The sequence below is a fragment of the Struthio camelus genome, chromosome 24, assembly GCF_040807025.1.
Source record: "Struthio camelus isolate bStrCam1 chromosome 24, bStrCam1.hap1, whole genome shotgun sequence".
NCBI classification, from domain to species: domain Eukaryota; kingdom Metazoa; phylum Chordata; class Aves; order Struthioniformes; family Struthionidae; genus Struthio; species Struthio camelus.
The window spans coordinates 8,032,170-8,054,213 of record NC_090965.1 but is presented as its reverse complement, the minus strand read 5'-3'; the positions used below and the strand labels follow the sequence as shown (position 1 = coordinate 8,054,213).

Here is a 22,044-nt window from a genome sequence, read left to right as displayed (position 1 = left end):
TAAAATAACCATTTGTGAGCGTATTGACAAACTGTAGGAAAATGACCTGGTCACGTATTTTTGCAGATCACTTGGCCACTGAGGTGAGACTTAGCAGTGACTCTAGCATGTAAAAGGAAGTTGCTAACAACAGGCTGAGGAATTTTACTGCGATAGATTATAGCACTGACCTCAACACAAGATAACAAAACAGGGAGAAGCGCTGGGCAAAGAATTCTTACAATAGTGTGCGCTTTGCTAACAAAGTTTCTAGCAGCCCCTCCAAACTGCCTACTCTGTTCTCGTACCTGCAGCCATACCCTTCTGTCTGTCCGAAATCGAGATGCCTGCACCTATGGGGACTGTCCCGGGCTCACGCCTCCCGGGTCTCTGTGCGTTTCTGCCGCTCACATTTTCTGCTGAACTTTGCAGCGCTTTCACTGCCGCCACAGCAGCGCCAAGCAGGCAGCGAAGCCTCCGGGCGCCAGAAGCTGCTCTGGAAACGCGCACAAAGGGCAGCTGAGCCTGTTGATAACGGGGCCGTGTCTGCTCGGCTGTAGACAACTTGTTTTTATCTTGCTCCGACATCCCTTTGCTGCGTGAAAGAAAGCGGGCCGAGCAGATGGCAAAGGCTGAAGTGCAACGGCGCCCACAGCCGAGCCTCGCTCGCGGGATCGCCCACCTGCACCGCCGCCGCACGCTCGAGCGTGACCAGGCATGAACCAGAACGATATTAAGGTGACAGCAAAACCAGCTTTGGGGTCACTGCATTTTGCTATTTGAGGGCCCAAAATCTAAGAGACAGAGGGGTGCCACAGCTCTTTTTTAATGCCTCCCGTGAGCTACAGCACAAAATCTTGCACTTGCCTGCTGCAAACGCCCCTGTCAATTCACTTTTGCACTGCCGGTGGCCAGAGATATCCCCGCAGTCTGTCGCTGCTTTTCTCTACCTAAAGACAAAGCAGCGGGCGGAACTGCCAGCGCGGCTCTTGGCCGTCCACCGAAATACACCCTCCCTCCCGCCCGCTCCTTTGGCGACGACAAGACGGAGGGCGTGCAAGGTGACCCGGCCGGTTCCCGCAAGCGCCCGGAGCGATCCCTGCGCGCTGCCAGCCCTGAGCTCTGGGTGGTTTTCTTCCAAGTTGAACTCGCCTAGCAGGCCGCTTAGGAAATAAATAAGCAAGGAAGACTCCCGATAAACAATGTGTCGAGCAGCAAACCTGAGCATTTGCTTTAACTATCGCATTATTTCGATATCTCTGAGTGCTGATACCTTCCTGAAAAGAGTGCAAGATATGCAAATGAACAGCGGGCGCACTAATTCGAGAGCTGTCCTTCACGCTACAACTACTTTTTTAAATGTATAGAAAAACCCAGAATGCCACGTAAATATAAGGCAATTCGTATACGGTATAGAACACACAGACTGTAATCAGTCAACAACATAAAATAGACATTTCTGGTTGGTCTGTTGCAGTGTGACAACACTTGAAAGATAATATATTTAGCAGTTAGTGTTATAGAAGCCTGCACACGCTCAATGTGCTTATCATCTACAGCTTTCTGACAATGAGTAGCTTCCTCTATTTGAAAAGCAGAAGTACTTATTTTGCACAGTCAAAATACTAGATACACACACCGTTCTTGGCTGTTATCTTTCATGTAGCAATAACAGAAATATAAACTGCAAAGAATCAATATTTATGGCTGATACAAAAACAAGCTTTTGCTAAAGAAAGTGCTAAAAGTATTGAAACTGTGAAGATCCTACATTCATTTTGATATGAAAGGTACTATGATCTCCTACAAGAAACGAGTACATAGCTTAGCAAGGCAAGGAAGCCAATCTTTTGATTTCAGCAAAACCATGCTGATATTTAATATGGATATATCTGCAATGGAACTAGTATTTTGACAGTGAGGAATTCCTAATGTTAAGGGAGTGACTTGGCCCAGCAGAGAATAAGTCCTGAGTTTGATATCTGGGTCTTTCCTACAGCCCATCCCATGTGTCTGTGTGTTTATGTTGATTGCTATGGTAGCAGGTCTATGTGCCAGCGAGTGAGGAAATCTGTGGCAGGGGAAACTCCTAATCAAAGTGATCGTGACGTTACCGAGATCCTTCAGAAATTCTCAAGAAGGCCTAAAGGGCTCCTGAGAAATTTCACCTTCCCTCCCTGAGTCTGAAAAAAGTCAAATCACATCACTAGGAATTATAACTGTGCTTGCGGTGTTAGAAGGAAACTGCTGAAAGGGAGAAAATCTCAGGTGGGAGAAGCAACTATGGAAAATAACCAACTCTTACTTAAGTAATTTTCAACCAATTTCTCAGAACTTTAAAACATACTACAGTTAGAAAAAATACATGGTATATGTGAATGTGAGACAGATCTAATCTCACTTCTCTGTTTTAAAGCGAAGTGTGAGAGTCCTAACAAGTATGATCGTTGCGTGGAGCGCTTCACACACAGAACATGGGGATGGTTTTATATGGTTTGTGCCTACAGTGCTGTTTTTTTAAGAAAGAGAACGATATATTTAGACACGTAGGCTGACACTGAACGGCTTATTTAGTCATTGTTATGTTTACAGTCAGATGGTAGGAAAAGCAGCAGCATCTTAGAGCACATGACAGTGGTCTTTGAAGTCACACCAGTAAACCGCAAACGCCTCCTTTCAGCACTTCCTCCATTGGTGTCCTTCTGCCACGGTGTCACTGGAGGAGAGATGCCACAGCACGCAAACTGCTCCGAAGCTACAGATAAATCTTTCCGCACGCTTGCCACCGTGTGTCCCCTGGGCCATACAAGCAGTCTGAGGGAAAGAAATATTCTCACCAAGATTAGCCTAGCCATAGTTTCAAGGAGAGTGAAGCTTTCTGCTTGCAGATTCTTGCCCAGAATTTCAAAGAAGGAGAAAGCCACCTGGTTTTTGGGGTGTATTTTAGCACTGCGCTTCAGAAATGTCCGAGCCATTTCCTCCCTCAAATACAGGAGGAAGTTTTCAGGCATTGCTCCACTTTTCCCCCTCCACATCACTTGCTCCAGCCCGCTGGCATTGACACGCTGATTTTATAGGACTCGTATTTTGGGGGAGTAGAGCTGAGTCCCTGAAGTACAAGGCATTTCTCGTGGTGTAGCTGATTTTAGATCATATGCCAAGCTGCTTATTTGACACAGTCTCCTGAAAAAGTGCCAAGACTGATAAAAATATTTTTAAAAAGAACAAAAAAACACAGCAAGAGGGTTTTTTTTTTTAAATTAATGTTCATTCTGAAGTAATATAATAGAGCAAAGTAGGAACTTCTAGGCAAGAAATAGAACACAAGTTTCCCCACTTTCCTTCCACATTGTGTAATCTAGGATGCTTCTAACCTTCATTTATTACTACCAAGGACCCAACATTGCAAAGCTTCATCTCCTTTAAAGCGTGTAAAATCCTTCTTTGAAACTCTTTTCATACGCTGGTAGCACTGAAATTTCTTTCCTACACATCTCTCCTACATGAGCACACACATGCACTTGCTAAAAAGCTGTCCAGTTACCTTCCTTTAACAGGGTAAATGAGATTCTTTGATTCCTTGTTTAATAGTCTAGAGAAATACATCGAGTTTTTGGTCCACAGTAACTGTCAACCTAGCAATGCTAGCAGATCTGAGAAGTATTGCATGGAAGAAGCCCCGCTTTTGAGAAATGACAGAGCAGCAAGCAAAATGCTACGTGGCCATGCTGAAGCTGGATGAGAGCGTTTCTGATCCTGGGCTTCACTAATGCAACACAGGTGAGAGAACGGGATCCCCTCCCCCCTTTTTTTTTTTGAATGTAAGAGACATGGCTCAAGAATGGTCAAGTTTAGCTTAACCCACATACCAGAGAAATGCTTTTCATCAAGTCTCCAGTCCTAGAGCTATATCCTCTGGCGGGTATTTTGCCATGCTTCATTACTTATGATTATATGCTTGTGGTTCCCACTCAGACACCATTTCCAACACAACTGACACTCACCCATTTTACAGGTAAAATATTCCTTTGCAACGAATTGGAAATCTGCTGTAACAGCACTTCTGCCATGTTCTGGTTCTCCTGGCTGCCCATGATCTTGCTAGCACAGAACAAGGTTAGCATTAGGTTATTATTTCATGTGGCCGTGATAAGGACAGAAAAAAACAGCACTCTTGAGGCTATACAGTATAGCATTATCTCTTGCTTTTGAATATGGTAAGAACTGTGTTAAACAACATCCCTAATAATACAAGGGCAAAGAAACAATTGACAAATGAAAAATAATACATTTCATACAAAATAAAGATTTCTAAGAGAAGGCCAGTGCAGTCAAACCTGATCTCTGAACCAGATGCCCTCTAAGTAAAAAACACAAACTGCACAAAGAAAGCTTACAGAAGAAAGCAATGTCAATCAAGACAAAAAAAGTCACTCACTTCCACAAAGTGCTGGAACTTTTGACCATTTTAGGTTTTCAAAGCAGTCAGCCTGGGGTAGAATGCCAGAAATTCCCATGTACTTCGGGGGACATACAGATCTTTGGCTGCTTCCAGGGTAGTAGTAATTCTGGCTTTTATACAAAGGTACAACAAATCTGAATGCTGAGGTAACACAATTACCTAACATGAAAGAGAAATGTGTGAAAAAATGAAAGCTGCAGCTGTAGGGATAGGAGTAAACATTGAGTTCCATAACAGATTCCCCTGGACTCCAAATGAGTTTCAGGAGATGTGGTGGGACTGACCTGGTGCCCTGGAGAATGAAGAAGAATGAGAGAAGGAGATGGTATTTTGGAGTGACTTTTTATAGAGGCTGATTTTCATTTTCTTTTTGAAAGCCTTCTTAGATGCTTGGATGCTGTAGCCATAGGAATCTGAAAAGAGTGAAAATCATGGTATGAAATTCATTGAAGCGCTTTTTCGTAGAGGTCTGATAAAGCAGCTAATTAAGTCTGGAAACGTGGGGCTTAATTCAATGTTGAATCATTTCAGCTCACCTTTGAGAGCAGGACTCTTTTTCATTTCTTTTGATCCAAGTTTGACAGATGTTCTTTTCTCTATGATAAAAAGAACAGTAAGAACTGCTAAAAGCACGACATCGTTCTTTTACAGACAGTTCATTCCATACTCGGTTTGGTATCAATGCATTTTTCTTTTTCAAATTGCAATATGACTTACATTTATATCAAGCAACCACAATATGTTTAGCTCATGCATACTAAACACTAAACTCACAATAAACACTAAACTCAAACAATAGCCACCTTTACATTCAGGCGCAGCTCCACTCCAGACTCCGCTCATTTTATCTGTACTTGTACAACGAATGGAAACGTTTCCACTGAGTTGGAAGCCAGAATCACAGTTGTAAGTCACTGTTGAGTTATAAGCAAATTTTGCTACACCTTCACCATCATGCTTTCCATTGATAATTTGAGGAGGTGGAAAGCAGGTAATTACTGCGTGAAAGAAGGCTAAAATTAGTATTTCTAAAAGCTTTACTAAAAATTAAAATGCAAAATATTTAAGTATTAAAAGTTTTCCTAAGACTCTTGAAAAGAATAAACCTTTTGGACAATTGAAGATGGGGAGCTAGCACTGCCTGTTGTTTAGATCATCTTTTTGTTTCTGAAGTGTTTCTGTTCTGAGTTATTTTCCCCTCTTGTTCCGGATGTCATAAAAATAAACAGGCAGGTTGCCATGCCCTGGTTCATGATTCCTAGAAATCTCATAACATCACCTTCACTGCAAACCTTAAGTCATGAGAAATAAAAATACGTTGATTTCATGGGAACAAAACTGAGTTGCTGAAATATAGTATCAGTTGCAAAATGGATATTTCTCTGTTGCAGTGTTTGTGACAAATCGGCCAAATATGCCCGTTCGGCATAACATCAAGAAAAATAAACAAACTATGAAGACAGGTTTAGATTAGCCTTTAGCAGGCAAGGACTTTTAGAGAGAAGACAAAAGTACAGCTGGATTAACATTACATTCACAAGTTGGAAATTTGCTCCATTCAACGTTGTCTCCTTTAAGCTGACACTGGATGAAATGCCTCCCACTTAATTTGTACCTAAGTGAAAATGTACAAGAAAAGAGCAATTTGTGCAACTGTTCAGAAACTGAGAACAATATTTTCTCCCCTGATACCAGTGTGATTAGTAGCATAGAAAAGGCAATTTAAAGCAAGCGGATGTGCAGACAGAAGCTGGCTAACGAGGGAGATCTTTCACCTTATTCAGGACTAGAATCATTATTAATCTATTTTTAAGTGCTTCCCTCCTTTGACTCTCATTGTGGAGTACTTCCTTCATTGTGAGGATGGGAGAAGTCATAGTGAGTGGCCGGTGAAGAGCACAACGAACATCAGGCAGCACAGAGGGCAGGGAGCCCAGGGTCCTTCATTGCCTTCTCCTCACCAGTGCATTGCCATTAGGTCAAGGTTGTAGCTATTTTGCTAGAGCTTTGCCAGAAAAGCAAAAGATAGCAGACTGCTTGCTTGCCTGCTCAGCTAATTTCTGCAAATATTTAAATGCACCAATGCATACAGCAGGGATGGATGAGGAGCAATATTACTGTACATTTTCACTGAAGTGGCTACTAGATTTGCTCACTGGAAGCCCACACATCTTGTCCTGGCAGCACTGAATGACTTCTTCCCCAATCTCTGACTTAACTTTCTCCTGTTCTAAAAATTCATCATTTGAATACAGCTACTGAGGTGGATAATGTTATCCCTCCACCCTGCTATTTATTTTCAAAGCACGGAGGGGCTGGACATGCTGTCATTTCCCTAGAGACCATTCTAAGGGAGTATCTGGAAAGAAAAGCTGTTATATTTGAAACGTCTGTAAAAACAGGCAGAAGCAGCTAGATGATGCCAGTTAGTTCCTACCCAGGAGGGAGGAATACTAGTCAGAAATTTAAGGGTATAATTTTGCAAATCACTGTCTTTTACTGCATGTGTGCCCTGACTGATTGAAAGCAGGCAGAAAGTATGAGTCAGATCACTGATGGGTGGAAAGTGTGCTTCATTTTCTCTAGCTTGAGAACATCCAACAAACTTAACCGGTTAATGGTTCAAAATTTTAAAATTCCCCCCCACACTTTTTACGATGCAATAGATATCTTGTTCTCTGAATCCCAGTTATGGTTTGGGAACCACAGGTTTCCAACAGGGTAGACCCTTGCTCGCGTGGCTGGCTAAACACATACCTCAAGAAACCATGAAGGTAATTGATTCACTTTCTGATGTGTCCAACTTAATGCTGAGAACTGATGTGCAGGCAGTACTGACACTACAACAGATAAGACATCATGCAAAAGCATAGGGTAGGATACAGACTTCCGCCCTCAAAGGCCAGTTGAATAAAATTCAGTTCTAAGTTCCAGTAATATTTTAGGTATCCAATTTTGAAATCTGTAGTTATAAACTGCTGGTACAACAAGCCCTGTTGGGATAGATATTCTAGGGTAGTTATACTTCCTCTGGATGGTACCTGAAGGAAAAGGGCATTGTAAATTCAGATCCTGGTCCCCTCCCTCCAGCTGTGCCTTAGTCACAAGCTCTTCACTTGAAGCAACCCTGCATGGGGGAACATATTGCAAAATAGCAGCCCAGCCCATATCCATCTGTTCACTGTGCTAGCCCTAAACGCTTTGTAAGGTCAGGCCAGGGTTTATGCTCCAGCACCAGCGTTTGTATACGGGAGTTCAGCGCGCTGACCCCAAAGGCGGCCCCCGACTCACCCGTCCTCACAGAACAAGTTCACCCTTGCGCCGAACAGAACGTCTGTCAGAATCACAGCTCTGCCCCGGGGCAGCACCCCGGGGTCGCCGCAGGATTTCTCTGAGAGACAACAAGGCCAGTGTTAGCAGTCGCATCCGTTGCTGTGATGGAAAAATAACAGAGGCTCACACAGGACACGGATGTACGAGGTTACACCCGAAGGTAACGAAGCGTTTCTGTTCGCACGCGTCACAGCAGAGCTAATGAAAGGCAGCTGCCGGGATCACAGCTTGGGGTGAAGGTGCAAGTCCCAGCCAGGGCTGGACGCTCACAGCTGACAGCGGTAGGGCTCTCGCAGGGTTGCAGAGAAAGATATTGGCAGAGATATTTTCATCTCGATAGTCTGACAGGTAGGCTACCCAGTTGTGAAAAATGTGCTGTGGCCACATCATCAGTCCTAACAACTTACAGATTTCACTAAGAAATATGATTTATCTCCATTTTGAAGCTCAACACTGGACTCCCTACAAATTGGCATTTGCACTGGGCACATGCTGCATCCAGATGTGAACATGTTCCCTAACATGAAAATCCAAACAGATCTGTTGTGCTGTGCCAACACACACCCACAGACACCCCCCCACACAAGACAATCTATTGATACTTCTGCTTTTTAAGCCTTAAAATTAGGTGGATATGCCTTGATATTACATATTTATATTAAAAATGCAGCTGTTGGAGTGATAGTAACCTGGCTATATTTCAGACTAAACTGAAGCACACGCGGGCTGGAGTAACCTGCGGGCCCTGAATTCAACAGGTGCTTATCGACAGACAGAGCCTGAGCAGGGACAGGGATACTCACTCTTGCATAACTCAGGAGCTTGCGACCATGTTAAATTTTCTAGGCACGTGCTGGTGGGAGAGCTCTCCGTGAGGTTCTCGTAGCCGGGGCGGCAGAGGTAGCTCACGGTGATCCCAACAGGGTAGATATTCCTCAACTGGTCCTTCTCAGAGAGGGCAGCGAAGCGCAGGCTCATGGGGGTAGCACAGCTGCCTGGTGGGCAAGGAAAGCCAGCCTGGAAGAGCTGGCCATCTCGAGGGACACCAACAAAGCTTGTGAGGGCAGCAGCGCTCTCGCTGCGGTGCTCTTGGAAAGCTCCCGAGTGCATAGCAGGTGACCTCTGTTTTCTTACCGGGCTGTTGCTCTGCTGGACAGAGCTGTTGCAAGGCCCAGATCAAGATGCGTTAAGTGCACAGGGAGAAGCTGTTAACAGGAGACCAGGACTCGTGGGATATGCTAGAAGCATGGTGTACGAGGCAGCTCTCTCCAAAGCGAGCATCTGCCAGCCAGGGCAGAGAGGACGCGCAAGCACCGCGGGCTCCAGCTTGACTTACCCTGCTGATGTCTGGTCTGGATCCAGCACCCATCAGCAGGTCTCATGAACGGCAGCTAAAGGAAACCTTTTTGTACCTTGCCAGGATGGAGAGTGCCATTGCAGAACTGCCACCACAACGGGCAGAAGCTTTAAGCGAAGCAAGAGCCAGAGAAGGGAACTTTGGTTCAGAGAAAGGAAGTATTTACGGTCACAGAGCTCCGGCAGCTCCGACCAGTGAGGACCAGGCAGGCACTGCACAGTGTCCGACCTCCCAGGGACTTTGATGGTGCCCTCAAGGCACGTATACGTGACCTTGGATCCAATGGGGAAGCTGCCGGTGAGGTTGGTGCCAGACGGCTTGGCATGGGTCATGCGGGGTGGAGGCCCACAGTCACCTGCAGGCAGAAGAAAAGCTCTTTGGGTGATGGCCCCATTCCCTGCCCTCCCCCAGCTGCCTTCACTCCCAAAGGACCCCTGCCCGAGCAGGGCTGGATCTGCGGGAGCACCAGGAACGGTGCCTGGAGGTGGCCCCCTCACCCTGCCCAGCTCAGGCCGGGCAGCCAGGGGGAGCTGGGGAGGCCTCCCGTGTCCATCCCACACATGCTGCACATCTGAACTCACCAGCAGCAGCAGGCAGGTGTAAGAGCCCCAGCAGCCCCAGGAGCAGTGCGGGGCAGCGAGCCCCCTGCGTCACAGCCGTGGGTGCATGGCCGCTTGTACCAACTTGGTGCTTCCCCCGACCCCGTTCTTGCGGCTTCATCGCAGCAGTTTCCTTGCCCTTCTGCCACGCACTGTTAGCTCTGAGAGGCTATTTCCGAGCCTGGGAGGAGATGCAGCGTTGCAGCGACTCCACCAAGCCTCCAGCGTGGTGGAACGCTTCCCAGAGCACACATGGAGCTGACGAGCTCCCGCAGAGACACTGGAGCAGAGCTGGGGCCAGCCGGGGTGACGGGGAAGCTGCCATATCGGCAGACCTGGGCAACATCTCCAGGTCCTCCTGCCCAACATGAAGGAGTACAGGTCCCTGGCATTAACTCAACCCTTTTATTGGATCTAAGACTGGCAGCAAGTGCTAACTAGCACAGATTTACTAAAAATGGACAGCACCAGGGTGGAAAAGAACATCCTCCTGCCCCAAGTCGTATCCGAAGTAGCAAAGGGCATACGAGTCATTTGCTGGCAGGTAATGCAGCACAGATCTTCAGTAATCCAGGGTGATTCAAATGAAAAATAAAAAAGGGTCACTCTTTTTCTCTGTTTTTTTTTTCCCTAACTGCCTGACTCATTTGTAATTAAGAACGGGTGTGAGTGAATACATCTGCATGCTGGCATGTCCCACCTGACGTCAGCCACGAGTACTCTAGCACAGTCACCTCAGAAACGCAGCAGGATGTAACACCCCACTCTTACCTGTGCTTGCAGATTGCTCACATTGCATAGGGAGACAAGGCACTTTCTGCTTGGTAATCACAGGTGCGTACAACACAGAAGAGCGAACACGGTGTCTCAGCAGAAGAGAGCGCAGCACTGCTCATCCTCCTGGCGCGGGGAGAGCCAGGGCCGTCCTCACAGGGGGGGCTTTCATTACCACGTCCCCTCGCCCATGAAGCAGTTACCTGGGCTGCCCGTTCCTCGCTCTTAATCCAAATGACCATTTGACCACGCTGGAAACCTTCCTAGTTTACAGCCAACATGACAGAGTTATGAGACATGCACAATTGCACCTTGACCTTTATTGTAATCCTGCATGGAATTAACTGCCTCATCACAGAAGTGCACAAAGCGATTGTTGTTTATTGGACAGTGAGAAAAATCTTAGCTGTCTGGTTCTCTACATTTAAAATTACAACATCTGTTCTCAGCATTTGCTTGCAGACATAGCAAAACGGAAAGCGATATCAGCACAGATATCTGACAAGTACAGTGCTGAGATAGAAACCTGTTGCCTCTTTTAAATCTAAGGATAAGAGAATAAGCTTTACAAGTCTTTACAGATGCAGTTCTTCTGTGTAATTGCCCTTAAACTAGATTAATAGAAAACATGTAGTTAAATAGTCAATTAATTGCTATTTCTGGATAGATAAAATATATCAATGTTATGATAGGCTGAATTCAGGTAGATTAAAATGCTTAGAAGTGCAAGACAGGCAGAGGGTGAGGCACACGTGTAAACCACCAGAGAGAAAACTACATCACAGCCAGAAACCTTTATCAGCTAAAAGTTTGTTTTCGCATAGTTCAGTCCAGCTTCTCTTGCCTTGGCACAGTTCATTCAGTGGAACAAAGCAGCTCAGTTTAACTTCTTACTATGATTCCTAAAACATAATGTCAAACAGCAAGTTTAGTAAGTCGGGAATGAAGCCTGACTTATTTAAAGAAAAGAGCAAGAAATCCTCTATGCTGTAGCTCTGTAGGTCTGTGCTCTAGCTCTATGGCATCTAGCATGACCAAAAGTGATCTTGCATACATTGGTTAATATTCTGTGGCTATATCTATGTAAGCGTGAACCATAAAGTCACTAAGAGCCTTCTTATAGACACGGTGACTATATGAACTGCATCCAAAGGAAAGGTGATTTCTTATAGCCCACGTTACAGGACTCACTCATTCACTGCAAGTTTCCTAGTTCCACCTTTAGTTTCTGAATCTCCAGAAACAGTTTTTGTATTTCCAGCAGAGTTTTCATTTCCGCTATAGGCACACCACATTCAAAGGCTGCTTTAATATCATCAACCTCTTCACATATAGCAGCATTGTCTTGTTTTTTCTGTTAAAAAGTAAAACAATACAAACAAAAATGAGGAAAAAGGCATGTGTAATTGCAGTACAGTGGATAGGGATCCACACACTCTCTAGATCCAAGGCTAAGCTTCTATCCAGTTTGCTATACAGCTGCCTAATGCAGCTGTGTCCCCCATCATTGAAATGAAGCAAAAGCTTTTAAGTTGAAGCAGTTATTTTGCATGTTAGAAATCAGGCAGCATTCTTACAGAAGCTCAGCCAAACTATGATACTTACACACTTGGGCAGCTGTGTCCAGTTGCCATCAGCTAAGCACGTGACTGTCCAAGAGTCTGCTAAAGACATGTCTCCATCACCTGAAAAGTGGTATCCATGAAGGCATTCGAAAGTAAGAGTTGCATTTGTCCTGTACCGCATGTTACCATCCCAAGTTCCAATCAACTTTCCATTTTTGACTTGCAGTTCTGGGCACAGAACTGAAAGGAAAACACACAATAGAAGGCAATTCAGCAAGAGAATTATGATTACTTAGAAAAAGAAATCATGAAACTTGTGAAGACTGAGTCAGTACAGGTGAACTTAAATCTGTAGACCTGTGAAACCAACGTATTAAAGCAAACGGTTACTTCCTCAAGCTGTTCCAGGAAGGGATGGTGAAGGTCAGAATGGCACTTGAGAGTTATTACATATTTGCTGTTTACTGGCAGTGTTTCAATTAAGGAATCCATATGCAAGAATTTACAGATTTATATTTGTCAGTTAGTTATATTTGTCAGTCAGGCCTTTTCTACCCATTAAAAAAGAGAGTCAGCAAGGATGGTCTCTCCTGACATATGCTAAGACCTCCTTCACACTTAACTGTTGAAAAAAATTCAGCTACTGCCTGTTAAGCATCAGCTTTTAGACGTTCCTTTCTTTTGCTGAGAGGGGAAGACACCAAGGAGCCTGGAGCATAAACAACCTATGCAACGTTACACCCCGATTTCTCTGCAAATTCCTCTCCTCTGCCCACATGGAGCAATCCCTTGGCATCTGCAGGCACTGCTGCAGCAGGCTGCTGGCCTGGCTCACTGCTGATACCCACCTGGCTGACAGGTCGGCAGAGGAGGATGCCAGGCGCTGTCACCCAGGCACCGACTCTCGTTACTGCCGTGTAGCACGTAGCCTTCGTTACAAGAAAATCGCACGGCCACCCCGTACGGAAACGTATGCCTTTGTGTAGTCATCCTGCCATTGTCAATTACTGGCTTTGGACATCGAACCACTGAGGAAAGAAAACAGAGGCCTTTGTGTTAATCTGGTTGCCGGCCTTCCTCCAGTGACAGTGGTGATCGTAGACCATCAAGATTAGGTGGGGCGTGCTAACTCTTCCTGACCCCTTTCTGGCCTTCCATGTATAAGAACCACAGTCCCAATTTCCATATGGGTCACCTTCCAATCTGGAGCGGTCACGTCTGCAAAGCAGACTGCAGGAGACTGCGGGACCTCCAGGTAGCCCTGCTCACTGCTAACCCTCTTGTGCTTAGACCTAATATTGCACCTAGGTCTGGACTCGAATCTGACCTCGTACAAGGGAAACGAATCACACCTTTGCACTCTGGGGCAGGTCCGCTCCACATCAGGTTTACCCCGTCGTCAGACGTGCAGTAAATGGAGGACTCCCCAATGAGGGACAAACCCTCTGCGCATCTGTATGTTACTTCGGATCCGTAGGGGAAGTGCTCTGTTTTCAAGCCAGAGTGCCGGCCACTGTTGATTTTTGGAGGTGGGCCACAGACTATAAGTGAAAAGAGGGAAAAAAAAAAAAAATTAAGATCTTCTCATTCAGTTAGGGACACTGAGAAATCCAATGAAGTTACAGGAGAAACCAGTTCTTGAAGTTTATACTTAAAATTAGCTCTTGAAATTTACACTTAGGTAGGTTCTCTTTAAAGTCTTTTTTGCTTCTTGGTAGGTTTGGCCCCAAGTCTGCTAAGGTCATCTGACTTTCTCACTGCTGTTTCTGTGCTCTGCAGTGACACAATTCTTCTCAGTATCAGCAAAACTCATCTCATTCATACATACCCATATCACAGTACGGTACTGGAGGTCGCCACATCCCATCAGACCAACACTGAATCCTCTGACTGCCTTTGAGCACATAGCCAAGATCACACTGAAATTCCACACGGTCCCCAAAGGTATATTCCACTTTCCTGATACTGATCTCTTTCCCATGGTTAATAGCTGGGTTTGGACAGTGAACCTCTGAGAAACACCAGCAAAACAAATAATTTTTATGGTTTATGTCAGGAAATGATAATAACACACATTCACAATAGAAATGTTTTCCATGGCAATGACTTGTTAACCAAGAGAATCTGCCAGGCTGCCTATTAGTACTGTCAGATGTCTCTAACCAGATCGGGCACATTAAGAGACTGCAATTACATGATAACAAACATTCCTCCTGGAAGGCGGAATGGTCTGAACCCCGTGATTAGCTATAGATCGTACTGAAGGGACCATACATTACTAGATGCATCACTGCATCGTTGTTTAAAACAACTAAAAATTAGCATGAGTTTCAGATATTTCTTTTCAGTCATGCTACCCTTTGAACAGCAAAACTATTATTATTGAGAACCAAAACACGGCTAAATAAAGTCCTTATGGCAAAGCATCACTGGTTTGTATTTTGTAAACATTTAATGTGCTATTCTACATCACTTAACTAATGCTCTCCTGGCAAAGCAGAGAAAATGGAATACTTACTCTGGCAAAGCTTTGGGATTTTGGACCACGTGAAATTTTTAAGACAAGTAGTTTTTGGAGAAACTTCTGGGAGCAAAGTGTATCCAGATCTGCAGAAGTAGGTTACAGTTGTACCTACTGGAAAGTCCCGCTGAGGGTTTCGGTCTGTGTGATCAACAGCAGGAGGGTAGGGGCAGCGACCTGGGTGCCAGAGCAAGGAACACAGAAACACTCGGTTGGCTGTAAGATCACTACCCACAGACCCACTGGGGATGAAGCTCAAGTCCTGCCTTTGCTGAAACCCAGCTTATCCTTAGCATGGCAACTGCGAGGCTATAAAACCCAGAAGGAATCCCTGAGCATTGCTATGGGATATGAGGGAATGACCTGAACCAAATGGAAAAAATGATGATGAAAAATTCTCCAGATGATGCAGCGAATCTAATAAAAGTCCTTATTTTATAACATTTCTCCATCACATCAGATGTATCCTCTAGTAATTTTCTCTTCAAAGATTTCCCTTGCCTCACTTGAGTGACTCTTGACTCATAGATATGGAGGGCTGAATTGCAGTAATTCATTGAAGATACCTGCAGTGTTACCCAAAGGTTGATGAAGCAGCAGAAGGGTATTCTGTCATCAAATTTCAGATAGTACAGCTAATTGTAATGCCCACCCACACCCACTAATAGCTAGCCTGCAAACACTGCACATGCTCCCCAAACACCTTATGTCACCATACACAATCTAGCATCAAGAGAAAGCATACGTCACTGCTGACAATGTAATAAAAATACGCAATTACATGTGGGAGACAAAGTAAGGAGAAAAGAGATTTGTGTGTACCCAGGACACAAGTGGGCTCCCGCGGGTGCCATCTGCCATTGTCCTGGCACTGAATGGTGGTCACACCCACGGGGACGTAGCCAGCATCGCATTCGACTGTGACCGTGCTCTTGTAGGTGAAGTTCTGTGCAGACTTCAGTCTTCCGTGTTCGATATCTGGGGCTGGACACTGAACCTCTGTGGATCACCAAACAAATAGGACTTTTCAGGGGCATTCTTACTGAATACAGGCATGGGGACCAATTGTCACTGCACCTCCGTCAGATGAGTAAGAGAAGACTAATCAGTTTAACAAATGCAGCAACAGAGGCAAAGAGATTGGGGATCACTAAGTGTGCTTGAGAACCCATCATCTGTAGGACTTTAAAGCTGTAGTGTTTCCATTGCACTCAATCAAACATTGTTTCTGCCCTTTCCTAGTACTCGTTGCTCTAGTGGGTTGCAGCACTACTCACCTGTACACTCAGGGATAGGGTGACTCCAGTTTGCAGGCACCCCATCTCCAGCTTTACAATAAATAAGAGGCTCTCCAACAACTGTGTAACCTCTGTCACACATGTACATCACCGATGCCCCAACAAAAAACTTCTTCTTTGTCCAGCCATTGTGTCTCCCGTGAGAAATATTCTGGGGCTGGTCACAAACTGCAGTAACAGAGAGAAAACTAAATTGAGGGCAAATATCACTGGGATTTCCTTATGCCTTAGAACAGTTAGCCAGTCACTAAGCCACAGGGCATCTCTGTTAAAAACAAACCTGGTTCACACACTGGTACAGCAGCATCCCAGCTCCCATCATACCTGCACCAAATCAGGGCAGAGCTGTTGATGTTGCCTTTGATGCCATACCCAGGATTGCATTCAATGGAAACAGTGTCTCCGTACTCATACGCATTTTCTCCAGGTCTTGGCTTAGGTATCTGCACTCCATTAGTAATGTTTGGATTGGGACAACGAACTTCTGAGAAACACAAATTTTTTTTAAAAAGGTGTAAAACATAGTGCTAACAGCTGGGGGCAGCAGATTCACTTTACAGCAGAGATGGTGGTGGGGGGGAATATTTTGCACATTACAAAGGTTTTTGAAAAGGCCTGTTGTTAAAGAAAGTGTCAACTTTCAGGCAGAAACTGCCATTTATTCCTCTTTTTACAGTCTTTAGGGAGCAGCTTTCTAATTCTGATGAACTGAAGCCAGCCCACAGGATGCGTGACAACTAATTTGCCAGTCACTTTCAAGATTTCTACAGGCTGCCTCAGCGCTTGTTCCTGATAGCACTTAAGTTGTTAACTGGGACCCTTTTAATTAAATGATGATAAAAACTGTTAACTGGCTGACTAAATGACTCTCTTACCACAATCCTCATCTCGAGCCATGGACCACAGGGACATCCTCCAATACTGGCAACAAATTCTCAGCTCCAGCAAAGCTAATTAAGTCAGAGGCTAATACACTTACTCTGACAGAAGTTCTGAACTTCAGACCATGTGAAGTTTTGCAGGCAAGTGACCTGTCCTGGGGATGTTCCTGGCATGAGCTCATAGCCTCTGAGGCAGCCGTACTTAACGACGGTCCCAGCAGGAATCAATGCCCCTACGTAGGACTTTTGGAAAGCATTGGGAATTTTGGGTGGCTCTTTGCAAGTACCTAGATGGGGAGCTGAGGGGGAGAAAGGCACAATTAGCAGCAGCCACTGAGCTCAGATCGTCCTTACAAGAACACATCATCAGACACAAGAAGAAGTCAGCAACGATTTAAGTCAGAGGAATAGTCTCCCACTGAATTTTACTAGTCCAATTATTAAATATTTGATAAATATGCAAAGCTGAGCCACAGAAGCAAGGAAAATGAGTAAGGGAGTGACACTCACCAAGACTCCCAGCTGGTTCCAGCACAAGCACCACCGCTCCCAGGAGCTGCCAGGCCCAGCAAGAAAATATCTTCATGGTGCCAGGAGCATTCCCGGCTGAAGAGCAGTGGTAGCACTGACTGTGCTGTCTGGGAAGACAATAGTCTCTCCTCAAAGCGAGCGTGGCACTGTCGAGAAGCCAGCCACAACACGTCGGGGAAAAGGGAAATAGCTGTAGGAAGCTGAGGATGGGCCAGACGAGAAACACCCGGGAGCCACGCTGTTCCTCCTGCCCTATGCCGGATGTGGCAGATGCAGCCACAGCTAGCACAGTGATGGGAGATGCTTTGCCTCTTTCCAGTGGACTGGGCAGCTTCAGCAAACTGTAATCCAGCGTGGTTTCCCGGTGGGGGACCCGCAAGATGCACACACACATGGCAAGCTCCTCCACAGCAGGTGCTCCTGGCACTGCCTTTCTGGAGACCCCTCCAGCTAGGAGGTACCGTGGGAAGGGAATGTGCTCTGCCACGTTTCCAGTGTGGGGACTGTGAGAAATACAGCTATTTTATAGCGAGACCTGCTCCACCACACCATCCTTTTCCTCATTTCTGAACACAGAGGGCCACTTACAAGTGCTGCTGATTCACATCGCCTTTTCACCCGGGGCCCATGAATGCCAGGAGGGGTGCTGCACGAACACATAGCGTATGGCACACTTGGGAGCCCTGCCGCGGCAGCACGCTGGCTCAGGAAACAGGAGCTCTCTATGTCTAATCAAGCAACAATTACTGAAATACCTCCTTTCTTTACTACAAATAGGACAGAATTATTAAAAACAGGACACGGCTCTAACTAGAATTACAGTTTTATTATAATCATGCACTGAAGAAATATATGCTTGATCACAAGATGTAGGTTAACAGGACAGTTCCCCTTTACTGGACATCGAATAAATAATTTAGCCCCTTCTTTCTTTACAGTTTTATTTCCAACAACTGCTTTTGGTGCAAGTGAGCATACACAAAAATGCAGCGAGTGCCACTGTCGGGAGTCCCAGAGATAGATCTGTCCTGCTTGGGAAGAAAACCTGGCATTTTTGTTTTGCTAAAAAACAGGCTTTGATGATCTCTTCATTCTACCTGCTCTTAAGGTGACAGCTAACAAGGCAATTAAATGCTTGTTCACAACAATGGATGTAAACGTTACACGAACAGAATGCCAATAGATTAGATGGGATTATAGTTAAATATGTACATCAGTTGTGGGGTGAGTATGGACTGGTGATTCTTACAATGTCTGTTCCTGTCTGTAGTGGGACTCAGACAAAAATTTACTTTTGGTCTGGTTCCTTTCTATTTGTGCAGTGCTCAGTAAAATACACATATCTAAATGTGAACCTTTGAAATGTATATGGTGATGTACAAACCTAACTCGGTGACCTCTAACATAATGGGCCAAAAAACTTACTTTCTGACTCCCCATATGACAAATATCCTTGACTAATTGGTTAATTCTTTTTCTGCCTACTTATGTTTTAGTATGAATTACAAAGTCACTAAAAATCCTCAGTCACTATGATTATTCAACATGCATCAAAGGAAACATAGCTGTTATGATACCACTTGCAACATTCAGCTGTTTACTGTGATGTTTAGCTTCTTTTCAAGTTTCTGGATCTCCAGATACAATTTCCATACTTCCAGCACATTTTTCAGTTCTGCCAGAGGAACTTCACACTGCAGAATTTCTCTAGCTCGAAGAAACTTCTTACATGTATCATGCTGAATGGGTTTTTTATTTAAAAGAAACAAAACAAAGATATAGGGCATGAGACTATGCTTTAGAGGAAAGGACCCACATACTGAGCGTCCCCTTCCTGCTGTACTTATTTAATCATGCTAGCCCTATTGTAATGAAGTAAACACATTCAAGAAGTTGGACTAGTGCTATTCCAGGCTGTATATGGGGCAAGATACACTAAAAGCCTGGGCAGATGATGGTACTTACGCATTTGGGTGATGGTATCCATTTGCCATCAGCTGAGCAGGTAGTTCTTGAAGTTATTAATTGACTGTCATCACTTTTGCAGGAGAAGGTTAGGGTTTCGTTCACTTCATACCCTGACTTGTCAGTGTAAAGCACTAGGTCATCTCCCACTGGTAGGTGACACTGAACTGAAAGGAAAATGCATACCAGAAAATAATTCAATCGGAGGAGGAACAGGAGAAAACACTAGGAGTTCCACTTACTGTTAGGAACGTAAAAAAGCAGTCACCACCTAGCCTGCTCTAGCCAGTCATGGGCCATCAGCTCCAGCTTTGGACGCACCTGGCTGACAGGTCGGCAGAGGAGGATGCCAGGCGCTGTCACCCAGGCACCGACTCTCGTTACTGCCGTGTAGCACGTAGCCTTCGTTACAAGAAAATCGCACGGCCACCCCGTACGGAAACGTATGCCTTTGTGTAGTCATCCTGCCATTGTCGATTACTGGCTTTGGACATCGAACCACTGAGGAAAGAAAACAGAGGCCTTTGTGTTAATCTGGTTGCCGGCCTTCCTCCAGTGACAGTGGTGATCGTAGACCATCAAGATTAGGTGGGGCGTGCTAACTCTTCCTGACCCCTTTCTGGCCTTCCATGTATAAGAACCACAGTCCCAATTTCCATATGGGTCATCTTCCAATCTGGAGCGGTCACGTCTGCAAAGCAGACTGCAGGAGACTGCGGGACCTCCAGGTAGCCCTGCTCACTGCTAACCCTCTTGTGCTTAGACCTAATATTGCACCTAGGTCTGGACTCGAATCTGACCTCGTACAAGGGAAACGAATCACACCTTTGCACTCTGGGGCAGGTCCGCTCCACATCAGGTTTACCCCGTCGTCAGACGTGCAGTAAATGGAGGACTCCCCAATGAGGGACAAACCCTCTGCGCATCTGTATGTTACTTCGGATCCGTAGGGGAAGTGCTCTGTTTTCAAGCCAGAGTGCTGGCCATTGTTGATTTTTGGAGGTGGGCCACAGACTATAAAATAAAGGGGAAAAAAGAAAAATGAGGAAAGGGGGGAAAGGGAGGAAAAGAAAAGCATGATTTTAATATTTAGGTGAGAATCAGAATTGGTTCTCGGATATCAGTGAAGTACCAGAATTAACTTCATGTTTGAACTTAGGCAAATTCACATTAAGTTGTTGCCCAGTTACTTGCCAAATCGGACCCCAATGGAGCCTCTCACATCAGCTTAATGCTTTCACCTCTTGCACAGCTCTGACCTGGATTACAACTCCAGGAAAAGATACATAAATAAAGGTTTAAGCCCATAAGCCAGTGATGATCTTCCCCCTTCCCAGAAGTAGATGCTGAAGGTAGGTTGCCTACTCACCACTGTTTCTAAATAGTGATGTACCATACATCTTCTTAGCAATGATGTTGCAGTACACATACCTTCATCGCAAAATGGTAGTTGAGGGGCCCAGCTCTTGTCAGCCTGACATTCAACCAATGCCTGGCCTCTGAGGACATAGCCAGAATCACATGTTATCCTCACTTGGGTCCCAGGGGCGTAGTTATTTCTACTCTTATAAACCTCTCTTCCATGATCAATGACTGGCTCTGGGCACAAAGGTTCTACAAACACCAGAAGATAAAGGATCTCATGTATTTTGAAATAATAATTCCAGTTATTTCCCATGTAGAAGACAAGGTTATCAAGAACATCTGCCCCCTGACAAAAAAGGTGAATATCATCTAAATGCAAGTGACAGGTCTCAACATTTCTTTTGTAACTTTAAAGGACTTTCTGCTCCTACAGTAAAGTCTTCCTGAGGCTGTTGTTGAAGGTGCATGCTATAGGGAACACTCTTTATGGGCAGCACATCTCACCCTACTCAGGCTGCACGTCCCACCTTAGGGCACTCAGCACCACTCGCCGTTATTTTCCCAGATGATAGCAGCCAACAGTTTCTCACTGAACTGGATTCATGAGATTACTGAGAACCTGACAGGCAACATTAGGGCCAGGGCAAGGAAGTATCCAAGGTCTAACGCTGTCTGTTCTGTGAGATGGAGTAGGCTGTTTCCTCCTGGTAAGGTTTCCCCAAGCTTTTGCGTTCAGACTGTTTGCAGCAATTGACTGGCATTGCTCACAGTGAGAATTAGATGAGTAGGAAAAGATGACAAGCCAGCTGTGGTGATGCCTAGGGACACTGGGGCTCAGAAAACAGGCAGTGTGTACACTAAGGATCAAGCATCAGAGAGAGGCTCACAGGCTAGAAAGGTGGTCAGGAGAACAGCAAAAGGCAGAGAGATGAAATATTTTCTGTGCATCCTGTCATCCTAAAGCCCTTTTTGCCCTCTCCCTAACACCAGCTGGTCTGGGTCACATGCTACCGAGAAAAAATACAGTATTATCTAGTGAGCAAAGCGTCTTAGAGGAAGCAGAAGTAGCATAAATAACTGAAATTGCTGAAACTAATCGTCCACCTAGAAATAAGACACCATAACCTATTTCATAGGGTGCTGTGGCTCCTAGTTCTTCCCTTGCTCACTTGAGGAAAAACGTTGAGAACATCTGCTGCTCTCAAGCCCCAAGTCAGCAAACCAGCCCAGTTATTGTTCAAAGTACAAATCAGATCAACTTCCAGCTAGGTAAACTTCTCTGAGCCTTCTTCTAAGCCCCTGCAAGCTACCAAAACTCTTCTTCACTTCCCAAACACTGAATCAGCCCACTGTCAAAACCTCTCACTTTTTCCACAGTAATCCTCAAGCAATATAATGATCCGTCTGTAGCTTT

The 22,044-nt window shown here is 45.2% G+C and overlaps 2 protein-coding genes across 5 annotated transcripts in view; both read right to left on the bottom strand.

Annotated features, from left to right (window-relative positions):
• The window catches only part of LOC104142389 (complement receptor type 1), a 53,990-nt gene that overhangs the window by 24,347 nt on the left and 7,599 nt on the right, over nt 1–22,044 (bottom strand). Inside the window, exons 11-25 of the mRNA XM_068917860.1 lie at nt 20,697–20,879; nt 20,091–20,279; nt 19,587–19,766; nt 19,266–19,432; nt 18,892–19,039; nt 9,298–9,486; nt 8,578–8,769; nt 7,733–7,832; nt 5,974–6,158; nt 5,245–5,439; nt 4,978–5,037; nt 4,726–4,854; nt 4,418–4,600; nt 3,887–4,076; nt 391–574 (exon numbers count right to left, since the gene is read on the bottom strand). Of these exons, the coding sequence (XP_068773961.1) occupies nt 391–574; nt 3,887–4,076; nt 4,418–4,600; nt 4,726–4,854; nt 4,978–5,037; nt 5,245–5,439; nt 5,974–6,158; nt 7,733–7,832; nt 8,578–8,769; nt 9,298–9,486; nt 18,892–19,039; nt 19,266–19,432; nt 19,587–19,766; nt 20,091–20,279; nt 20,697–20,879 (2,474 nt within the window). The remainder of the gene's footprint in view (nt 1–390; nt 575–3,886; nt 4,077–4,417; nt 4,601–4,725; nt 4,855–4,977; nt 5,038–5,244; nt 5,440–5,973; nt 6,159–7,732; nt 7,833–8,577; nt 8,770–9,297; nt 9,487–18,891; nt 19,040–19,265; nt 19,433–19,586; nt 19,767–20,090; nt 20,280–20,696; nt 20,880–22,044) is intronic.
• Nucleotides 7,733–17,533, bottom strand: LOC138062115 (C4b-binding protein alpha chain-like). Of its 4 annotated transcripts, XM_068918292.1 has the most exons (13): nt 17,280–17,533; nt 16,868–17,068; nt 16,169–16,372; nt 15,868–16,056; nt 15,413–15,589; nt 14,588–14,767; nt 13,898–14,080; nt 13,422–13,610; nt 12,918–13,097; nt 12,110–12,309; nt 11,696–11,858; nt 9,713–11,406; nt 7,733–9,486 (listed from the first exon to the last, which is right to left on the bottom strand). In XM_068918292.1, exons 1-11 carry the CDS (start codon nt 17,353–17,355, stop codon nt 11,700–11,702), a joined length of 1,938 nt encoding a protein of 645 aa, XP_068774393.1. In that variant the 5' UTR covers nt 17,356–17,533; the 3' UTR covers nt 7,733–9,486; nt 9,713–11,406; nt 11,696–11,699. The 4 variants fall into 4 exon arrangements, with proteins under 4 accessions (XP_068774393.1, XP_068774392.1, XP_068774394.1 ...); XM_068918291.1 differs by having other exon boundaries at nt 9,713–11,858; XM_068918293.1 differs by lacking the exon at nt 16,868–17,068 and having other exon boundaries at nt 9,713–11,858; nt 17,280–17,531.

Coding starts and splice junctions, on each gene's coding strand:
- LOC138062115 (XM_068918291.1), bottom strand. CDS start 17,355: ATGAAGATATTTTCTTGCTGGGCCTGGCAGCTCCTGGGAGCGGTGGTG. Junction 14,081..14,587: donor AATCCCAAAGCTTTGCCAGA/GTAAGTATTCCA, acceptor GGTGTTTCTCAG/AGGTTCACTGTCCAAACCCA. Junction 11,859..12,109: donor GGACACAGCTGCCCAAGTGT/GTAAGTATCATA, acceptor ACTTTTTAACAG/AAAAAACAAGACAATGCTGC.